The sequence below is a fragment of the Quercus suber genome, unplaced genomic scaffold (assembly GCF_002906115.3).
Source record: "Quercus suber isolate HL8 unplaced genomic scaffold, Cork oak 2.0 scaffold_410, whole genome shotgun sequence".
NCBI classification, from domain to species: domain Eukaryota; kingdom Viridiplantae; phylum Streptophyta; class Magnoliopsida; order Fagales; family Fagaceae; genus Quercus; species Quercus suber.
Window position 1 is genome coordinate 236,243 of NW_027069861.1, and position 11,009 is coordinate 247,251.

At 34.4% G+C, this 11,009-nt stretch overlaps 1 protein-coding gene across 1 annotated transcript; it reads right to left on the reverse strand.

Annotated features, from left to right (window-relative positions):
- Positions 1-541: 541 nt before the first annotated feature.
- On the reverse strand, positions 542-9,674 carry LOC112037155 (serine/threonine-protein kinase AFC2). The gene is given in 11 exon segments (XM_065761391.1): positions 542-776; positions 874-971; positions 1,069-1,133; positions 1,225-1,560; positions 1,808-1,921; positions 2,014-2,066; positions 2,161-2,314; positions 2,413-2,439; positions 7,220-7,310; positions 7,312-7,407; positions 9,570-9,674. Coding segments are annotated over 11 exon segments (1,374 nt in total).
- Positions 9,675-11,009: the final 1,335 nt, after the last annotated feature.

Here is an 11,009-nt window from a genome sequence, read left to right on the forward strand (position 1 = left end):
GGCATTAGTGGAATTGGAGTGAAAATTAAAAGTATTCCTAAGTGTTTCAATCTTCGGTTTTGAAATTTACCGCTTCAAGGTACGCTCTCTTGTTCTTAAATTCTGAAATTTACTTAACGCATGTTGTCAATTTCGAACGATGTAAATCCGTTATTTTTCCGCTGGGTTCACATTTATTTCCATCAATTTTATCATTTTAGCTTGTCTCATATGTTCAATTTCACATTCCCAAGACAACTCTTTCTTATAATGGGTCCTACATAATAAAAATTACCTTGACTAAATATGACACTACCAATTTAATTTACTCAAAAATCTCAGCCAAGATCACCCATTGCTTAGAAAAGTACTGATGTGCTTGCTAAAAAAGGAACCGTACACCAACATGATTTTGTTATTCTGGACTCTCTGCACGTGAAGATTGACCAGCTTCTGGTTAGAGACTCTTTGAGGTTATTGTGTAACAGACTTTGTTCGGATCCAGCAACCTTAACTGCCAGGAAGTTTTATTTGGTTTTATATATATATATATATATATATCTTATTGACCTTGCAATAGGTCAATAAGATCCCCTGCTGAGTGATCTACAAGATGCATTACTAGATTCTGCCAAAGCAAAGCAGAACACAGACCAAAATCATATGCATAGGTTTATCCACATTTTGTCCCAAAAGTTAAGCTAGGAAAGGGCAACATCATACACACCTGAAGACGAGAGGCTGCACCTTCAGGCCAGTCCAATCTACACCTGCTGACATACTTCTCTGCATGGCGGCTGAAACAGAAACAATTGTAGACATAGATGAACTACTGTTTTCTATAGACATAAAAATGCTGATATAATCAATGGAAGTCCTTGAATGGGAACGCACTCAGCTCTTTTCAACATGTGCTGAGGTAATGGGCCTAGAACCCTTTCCATCATGGCTAGATGCTCTAAGTTCTCATGTGTCTGAAATAAAGCTTCTCCCTGCAATCAATTGCATTTCTTTATCAGCATTTGTAACACTTGCACAGTACAGCCATCTGGCTTACAATTCAACATAGATCTGAGATGTTAGACATACAGAGCACAGTTCTACCAAGATACAACCAATACTCCATATGTCACATGGATAACTCCATCCAAGTCCTGGAAAGACATATAAAGCTTATACCCATAAATTTCAACAAGATATAGAACAGGAAGAACTGGCAAAAGAGCAGTCAAAACATTAGCATACCAAGAATAACCTCGGGGGTACGGTAGTGTCTAGTAGAGACAATATAGTTGTGGTCTTGATGCTCATAAGCTGTGCTGCCAAAATCAATAACCTTAATTGCGCTAGACTTTGGCAACCGCTTATAATAGGTTCCCTCTTTTGGTGACCGGATGTAAACTGTAGTGGATTGAAAGTTATTGCATGAAATCCTCCTTCAAGGAACTACAAAAGCAAAAATTGAGAACGTGCATAGTAGAAGGTGTACCTCGTAGTCAGGTACTTTTACATACTCTGGAGAAACAAAAAGTATGTTCTCAGGCTTCAAGTCGGTGTGAATAAGGCGCATATCGTGCATGACTGCCAAATTCGTAGACCACAACCAACGTAAGAACACATACCATCAGATTATTTTTATTAAAAAATACTTTTACGTCTCAAACTCAATAGAGTTTTCATGTATAACGCCAAAATGAAAAAATTATGTAAACAATGTTACAAAATTCCCCGAGCAGTAAAAGAAGGTTTTTAAGCAATTCCCAGTAGAGCTGTTTCCATCAACATTGACAAGGATAAAAAAGAAATAGCAGAAGTAACAACTACACACGTGCCACACATTCCAATAGTTGCTTGCCAAGCTCGCGGACAAGATCAACAGGAAATGGGCGATAATTATTTTTCCGGAGAAAATCGTATAAGCTTGGTCCAAGCATCTCAAAGACTTGTTAAGACCATTTAAATCACAGCGGCAAGTCTTAAGGCACAAATATTTATGAAGCTGGGAAAATCATGTTATCATAAATCAACTCATACTTACAATACATATATGGTTACGATAGTCAAACCAATTCCGTATTTGTACACAACTGCAAAGAGTAAAACCAGTCCACTAATATAAAATTCATCTCAAAACTGATGAAGCAGAAGGAGAGATAATATTATAAGCAAAACTACACTCACCGACTTCCAGTTTTGTCATATTTTCCAAGCAACAGGAGCACATCAATTTCTATCATTGCTGCTTCACGGTACTTTTTAATACTCCTCACAACTTTTATGGCAACCATCTCCCTTGTTTCCTTATCCCAGCATTCAAGAACCTGACCAAAGGTGCCTGAAGAATGAAAGGGATACTGGATGAGGAATGCATTGTACGAAGAAACTCAACTTAAAAAAAGAAAAGAATACAAACAGAGAGTTAAAAATACTAACCTTCACCAATCTTTCTGTGGATCTTATCTGCAATAAGGAAAGCACGCACAGGAACGACTTAATCAGAGCAAGAACTACTAAACCAAACTGATAGAGTATTGTGTAAAGGGTACATGAAGAAAAAATTAAATAAATATAAAGGAAATCCATTGGGTGAGATTAATCCCAAAGGCATAATGACTTTCGGGTGAATTGATAGGCCAAAAACGTATTGACCCATTCCGATTAAATTAATTAATTAATTCGCCAAATTATTAATTAATCAATTTAACATGTAAATGCGTGATAGCACAAACAAATCACTAATAAACTAATTAAGCAGTGGAAAATAAATAAATCGGTAATTTTTTTACGAATGGGGAAAACTAGACGGCAAAAACCCCTCTGAGTAATTTTTAAGTCACTACTCCCGAAACTCTACTATTATTACAACAAGCGGTTACAAGTAAAGGAATCCCAAGTACCTTACCAACCTACAGTTGAACCCTTACCCTAATACCCAATTAGACTTGTTTTGTAGTGATAGTTTCCCCTTTTGATGCACGGCTCCCAAGTACATGACTAATCAATGCGCGGATCCCAGTACGCGACTTCAATCATCAACTAGAAAGAGTTATTGGCTGCAAAGTTCTTCAGTTCAGCCACAATGAAGATCAAGAAGATGCTTGGTCACAAAACCGAAAGGTGCACATACATAGCAACTTCTTCAGAAGAGATGAACTAGGGCAAAACTTTGTCTCCGATCACAATTCCCTTGAACAGAGTTTGCTCAATGCTTGTGCAACTTGTGAACTCTTTTACGGCCCTTAAAAAAATCATTTTATATGTCTAGGGTTAGAAGAAAAGAAGGCCCAAAGACACATCCACATATCCCAAGAAATCATATCAGAAATTCTGATTTTATAAACCTCGATAGATAGAAGTTGTCGAGCCATGGGCAAAACAGCTTCTTTAAATCTCGACATATGCTAGCTGTCGAGCTTTAGTAACTTTGCACTTTCAACTTGTTTTCTTGGACAGACTTGAAGGCTTCAACACTTGATCTTGAAACATAGTTTCTTGAAGTATTTCAACACAACCTAGATCTACCCAAATACAAGTAAAGTGTGTTTTGTCAAAAGATTAACCAATTACACAAAAGATTGACATATGTTCTCAAGAAGTGAACCACATATGTTCTAACAATCTCCTCATTTGGCAATCCGTGACAAAACCACAACAAACAAATGAGATATGAGAGAAGTCATAAATCACTCAACTTATATTCACTTGTTGAATACAATAAAATCTATCCTAACACAAACTCTTGAAAAACTTTGCAAGAAGAGAGTTTATGACAAGTAGATTTTGACAACTTGTATTTCTAAAACACTTTAAACAAAACTCATCAAGACATCTTTGTGTGAAACAGAAATAATAGATTGCATACAAGTATAAGAAGCATGTGTATAAAGAGAGAAAAAAAAAATAACACATGTAAGGTAGGTGAAAGAAACATACATCAACATATAAGAAAGATAAGTACAAAGTATGTAAAAATGATCATAAGATCCAATGTACAAGAACAATATATCTATAACAGAAAGAAAAGAAAAGATACATCATATCCTCACTACATTCCTCAAGTATCAACACTCCCTCTAACAAAAAGTCCTATACTAACTCTCCCCCTAAGATGACTACTTTCATATCCCAAAATTACTCCCCTTTTTTGTCACGAGTGACAAAGGGTAGAGTGTCAAGTAGACATCTCATTAGTAAAGCTAGCATCTCCATCATCATCATCCAAAGTATCATCATCATCACCATCATCCGAAGCATCAGAATCAGAAGCCACTAGAGGAGGTGGTGAAGGAGTAGCCTCAAAAGCATAGCCACCCATAGCCGCCTGCCATCGTGCAATACGACTGACATGAATGTTCACCTGATACAACTTTGAGAGAGTGTATCAAGGTGAGCATCCATGCGCTGCAGCTACACCATGATGTCTCCAAGAGATACATTGCCCATAGAAGAGAAATGAGTAGATGTAGATAGAGCAGACCGAGAGGGTGCCGAACGAGATGGAGTCGAACCAAAGGGAGGAGCTACTAACTCCTGTCGTGACCTAAACTGAGCCTCATTACATTTTACGGTAGTGGCATCTATGGCACACATGACAGAAAAGTGATCAGAAGAGGGAAAAAGAATAGAAAAGTGGCGTAGAATCCGCGTGATAGCTGAAGGGAAGATGTGCTTATCACGGGTAGCCATATCCCTAAACACATCTATGATGAAAAGAAAAAAGTGTGAAGGAAAATCTATAGTGAGGTGCTCTAACAAGGAAAGCAAAAAGCGAGCACGAGGCTCTGTGATAGAGTTATAGTGAGAGAGTGGGTGAAAAACAAAAGTCATCACCATGTTCATGAATCTAGGACCTTTAGCAAAAGGCCAACATGGTGTAAACTGATGCTCATCCCAAACATATGGGTGCTTAGAGAAAGCAGACATTATCTCATCTTTGGACATAGTTCTCAGACGCTCATAATCGGGGTAGTTAGGATGCTCTACCCTCGGAACTCGAAGCACATCCACAACAAGCTGCGATGTGACAGCAAAATGCGTACCTCTAACACGAGTGTGAAAGAGAGGTACTGAAGAATCAATCCCGTGCATGTTGGAGTAAAACTCTTCAATAAGCATACCGGGACATCACAGTGACGTCCATCCTTGACTGTGAATGACATTGAGAAGGTTAGTATCGACGAAGTTCGCCAAAATGACTCTGCATTCCAAATGAACACCTCGTCGAGAAAAGTTCTCCGAGTAGGCCTTTTGGGCATCCTCATCACAGAACCGAATGTTAAAATGAGTAGTATCATAAGAAAAAGATGATGCCCGAAATGAAGAAGGTTCCGAGACGGAGCAGACTTACGTTTAGGTGCCATAGACACGACTAACATAAACAAAAAGGGAGAGGGAGAGAAGGAGACAAATAGAAAAGTCCAAAAACATTTCAAATATATCAAAATATATTGAAAATAGAGTACATATGCATGAAAATGCATGAACATGTGACATGCTAAGTAAAAAGCATCATAGGTTCAGCCCAATCTAATCCTACCAGCACATAAACATATTGCACACATCTAAATGCATGAACATACTATTATAATACAAATGTGATGCAATGAATGAGGTTTTAAACACATTTAAATGAAAACCTAACCCAAAATTGCAAGAAAAACTCATCAATTTTGAAAAACCCTAAAAGTTTTCAAAAACCACAAAACCTAGGTTTCAAATCATGAAATGCATGAAGAATGAAGAGATAGGAAGCTTACCAAGTGAAGAAAAACTTGAGGAAGCTTGAAGAAACCTTGAGGAGCAAGATTGGAGTGAGATGAGAGTGTTTAGGAGAGAAAACAGAGAGCTATCAAGAAAGAGATTGAGAGAAAATGAAAACTGGATCGCACGAGGTGTATATATAGCATTTCTCAGTAAATCTTGACAGATGAGGTATCGAGAGGTGTCAAGACAGCTATCGAGGGAGGTGTCGAGAAAAAGAACGTCGACAGCTGAAGGTGTCAAGTAGGCATCGAGGGATAAAACACCAGATTGAGGACAAAAGCTCAATCGATCGGCCAAGTGTTGAGAATTTATCAAGGAGGCAGGAGATTTCTCGATCGATCCACCAGGTGTCGAGGAGGTGTTGAGATTACGATAAGAAAAAGCTTACGAAGCTTAACGGATAGCAAGGTATCGAGGAGGTGTCGAGATAGCTTTTAAAAACAGTTTTTCGAGAAGAGAAAAACACAGATATGAATGCAATCCAACATGCAACTCAAACACTAATCCAATCAACATATTAAGCTCTCAAAAACATCTCTTAAGAAGAAACTAAGCACTTGGATCCTCAAAAACACACACACACACACACACACACACACACACTAAACAAGTCTAACAAATTTTATATTTTAAAAACAAGTTAAAACAGTTTAGTGAGTATACATTAACACATGTAAAACCTTGTGATGGCCAAATCACATTGTACCTACACATATATTAAGAGTAGCAAAGAATATTGCATGTTGTGTGTGAAAAACATCGCAAGATTGCATATCAGAAATTCTGATTTTATAAACCTCGATAGATAGAAGCTGTCAAGTCACGGGCAAAACAGCTTCTTTAAATCTCGACACATGCTAGCTGTCGAGTTTTAGTAACTTTGCACTTTCAGCTTGTTTTCTTGGATAGAGTTGAAGGTTTCAACACTTGATCTTGAAACATGGTTCCTTGAAGTATTTTAACACAACCTAGATCTACCAAAGTACAAGTAAATTGCGTTTTGTCAAAAGATTAGCCAATTACATAAAAGAGTGACATATGTTCTTAACAAGTGAATCACATATGTCCTAACATGGATGAATTTCCTTTTTTTGGTTTTTGGAGTTGGGGTGAGGATGATTGAATATGAAGACTGTTTTAGACTCCTGTTGCACAAGACAGAGAACTGACGACACTAAGAAACTATAAAAACCTATACAAAATGCCTGAAAATAAACCATCTATTATCCAATTCCATATTATCTCCACTACCCTAAATACTATCCTCCTATTCGTATATCAGTAATTTTCTACTCATAAATCACACTCATAACTAATAATTAAAAGTGAGGATAAATTTAGTTTTAGAAAGCTATGTAAAGAAAATAACAAAAGACTATGAACTTGTGATCAATAGTTTGGTGGAAAATTTTATCATGCTTCGGGGCAGCTAATAGAATGTAACAAAAGCTTTTCAATGGTGATTGTGCGTAATTACAGCGTGATGTCAAATTATCTCCAAGCACAAACATGTAATGTCCATCTTTGTCATCGTCACACCATGGGGGAGAGCCTTTTTGAGCCAATCCCCTTTACAAATAGACTAGCATGGTCTGGTAGTATCCTTGAAGGTCCAAAGCTTGTCCCACTCTCAAAATCTTGCCCACAATATATTCCTGACTCAGTCTACACACAGCCATATATTCATACTCCGCCAAACAAAAAAATAATTAATAAAACATCCCCCCTCTCCCCCTCCCTCACCTTAAACCACTATTCTTTTTAAGGTATTCACCTCTCTGTTTCTCATCAACCAAACAGAAAAGCAATCTTTGCAAAATTATTTAAAAAAAAAAAAAAAACACACATGGGGGGGGGGGTGAGTTGACAACTCAATAAGTAACCAAAATCTTAATAAGTTCTATCAAGCAATAGATCTGTAAAGGAAAAGATGTAATATGTGTTTTCAAAGTTATAATATACTATGTGTGTTTCAAAATAATTGAAGCAGTTTCATAGTCTTAAAATAATAAATTACAAATAGATCACATACTTTAATCTGACAAATATATCATAGATGGTTTGGAAAGTAGTCAGTTTTCCATATATCAAAGCTATAACTTACAATATGTTCCAAAAAGATACATAAGCAGTTTTAATGACCAAAAAAAATAATTCAAATACTCAAACATTTCCAAATTCACATATGCAGTTTTAAGGACTTAAAATAGTTCAAATATTCAAACGTAATTCATATTCTTAACAACCTTGTGACTATGGTCTCGCTATATCCTTGTGATTGGGCATCAGAGTACCAATGAATAACTCCCATTGGCTGGGTATCAGAGTACCAATGAATAACTCCCATTGGTTTGGGTATCAGAATCCAATGAATAAATTGGCTAGGTATCAGAGTACCAATGAACAACCCCTATTGGCTGGGTATCAGAGTACCAATGAATAACCCTCATTGGCTGGGTATCAGAATAAGTTCATAGTCAGATTGTTCATAATCATGTATATGAAATCATAGTTTCTAACAAAAATATATCCTATTCATATATATATATATATACATATAATCATATATTCAATATTCAAATCTATTTGTGACATTTCTATAATTCTTTACTTTAAATCAATATAGCTAAAAACAAAAACAATTAAATAAAATAAATCTTATATTCAATTCTCATGTATATTTGTGAAAGTTCTTTATTCTTTACTTTGAATCGGTATAGCTAAAAACAATTAAATAAAATACATCATATATTCAATAATCAAATATATTTGTGATAATTTTTTACTTGAAATCAGTAATACAATAAAAATAAAATTGTAGCAACTGTAAACAATTTTCAATAGTTAAAATACGCAAAATAAAACCTATTAGAATAATGTTACTTACCTCCAAAAGCTATTCCAAAAGAAACTTTTCCCTAACACTTCCTCTAAAAATCCTTAAATTTCATCTAAAACAATTTTATAAGTATCATTTACTCAATAATTAAATCATTTAAGAAGAACTTATAATGGTACCCGGCCAGAAGAGAAATTACTAAAAAAACTAATAATTTCTCATTATTAACTCACAAAAAAATCCACATATTTATAATATATAATTTCCTTTACTTTCCTGCCACCTGCCACCTTTAGCTCACTTTTGAGATGAGGACAAAACTAAATACATGACTATATCATCTCTATCAAAGCACCTAGGCTTTTACGGGTATACAATTTTCTTTTTTTCTTTTTTTTTTCTTTTTTTTAACTTGTCAGACCTCAACTCCAATAATTTGATACTATTCCTTAAATAAAGGGCTGTGCAGAAACTTATCTCACGAAGTCTAAAAATATGCAAATTCCATCTCCATTCAACGCAGCAAAAGGCATAAATAAAGATTTAAGTTACTGAACATAGAAGCATTTGCAGTAATAGCGTCTAGTTTATTGAAAATAAATCCAAACTTTTCTTCGTTTGCATCATTAAAACTCTTGAATAATTAAATAATTTCACTACTGGCCAAAATACCCACATAAAAAAAAAAATACTCTAATTCTAAATAAAACTTAGAATTGGCAAGAAAGAAATTCTTAAGCTCTTACCTCAATCTTGCAATTAAACCTTCTCTACTGAAGTAATTTGGGTAGTCTCCCCTCTTAAAATATCTCCCCATATACGTTGACATAATAAGCTTATATATAGCTAGGGTTTCAACCTTATTTTCTAAAAATCCCTTAGAAATATTAATTATAAAATTGACCCCATAAACAAATTTACTTAAATAACCTTCCTTTTAATTTTTTTTTTCTAGGTATTACACAAAAAAATGAAGAAAAAGCTGTACCTTGTTTGTTTTGGATTGAGCGAGGTCCCAAGCTAACTTGGGTCTCTTTCTGGGTCGCCGATCCATGTGAGAATGAGGGAACTCACTCACGTAGTCCATCTCCATTTCATCTCTCTCTCTCTCTCTCTCTCTCTCTCTCTCCAAGAAACCCTAACCCTAACCCTAATTCTAACCCTAATTTAAGATTTTGATAGATTGATTTTTTTTTTGTTTGATTATTTTTTTAATTTTTTTTTTTGCTATGTTTTCGCAACAGTTGTGGTGCAGAGGAGAAAGAGAAACCGAAATAGCCTTTAACCAATTAGACAATGTTCTTTGTCAACTGTTCTCGGTCGTTGGATTCATTTCTGATCGTTAATCTGAACTGTCCGTCGGGGCTATACCATCCTTACTAATGTATAGCCGGATTTTTAAGTTCTGAACCATGGTTGAGTTACCTTTTCGCCCCCTCTTAGAGTATACTGTTTCTGGAACCTTTGATTCTATTTTCCCTTTTTAATTTTTTTTAATATCTAGTTTTATTATTATTTTTTAAAAAAATTGTGAATTACATAGGTTTGATTTTAATAAATTCTTATTATTATTTTTATTTTTCATTTGATTCTATATTCCCCTTTTTTTAAAATATTTTTTAATCTGTAGTTTTAGTATTAGTGTTATTATTATTTTTCATTTGGTTGCATGGAAAAGAAAGAAATAAAAGAGAAAAAAGTAGGGAGGTGAAGGGAAAAATTAGAAGGGAAAGAAATTACTTCACAGTGAAAATTTAAAAAAAAATTAATTTTAAAAACTTGAGAAATGTGACGTGCACAATATTTTATAACACTTTTGCAATAAATTCTACATGCTAAGTTAATATTGATTGCTTTTGGAAAAAAAAAAAAAAAAGTTAATATTGATTATTATTAGGCAAAAATATCATTTTAGTGGTGGGTTTAAATTAGAACCTTAACACTTAGGATTTGCAGTAAAGTGTTGTGAATGTAACACTTTTTAAAAAATTTATTTTATTATTTTATTTTTGTAAATTATAAAGTAATAATTAATTTCAAGGATATAAAAGTAAATTAAAAAAAAAAGTCATACTCTCCACATTTCTTTTATCTCCTTTTATTTTTTAAACCAAACAAAGGAAAATGGAACATGTCTTCCATTCTCTCTCCTTCCATCCAACAAAACAAATAGGTGTGATAGATCTAATTTGAATGGATCAATGGATTATTGAAATATTTCAAACATATAATTTTTAATTATTAAAATTCATTCTTCAAATACTCAAGGGTGAAATTATATTTTAATTATTAAAATTAATTCTTCAAATACTCAAGGGTAAAATAATAATTTCACGTAGGTGGAAAACTCCAGAATTGACAACAACAAAAAAAAAAAAAAACATATGAGGTCATTATTAAAATTAAGGGTAAAATAGTCTTGTTTTAG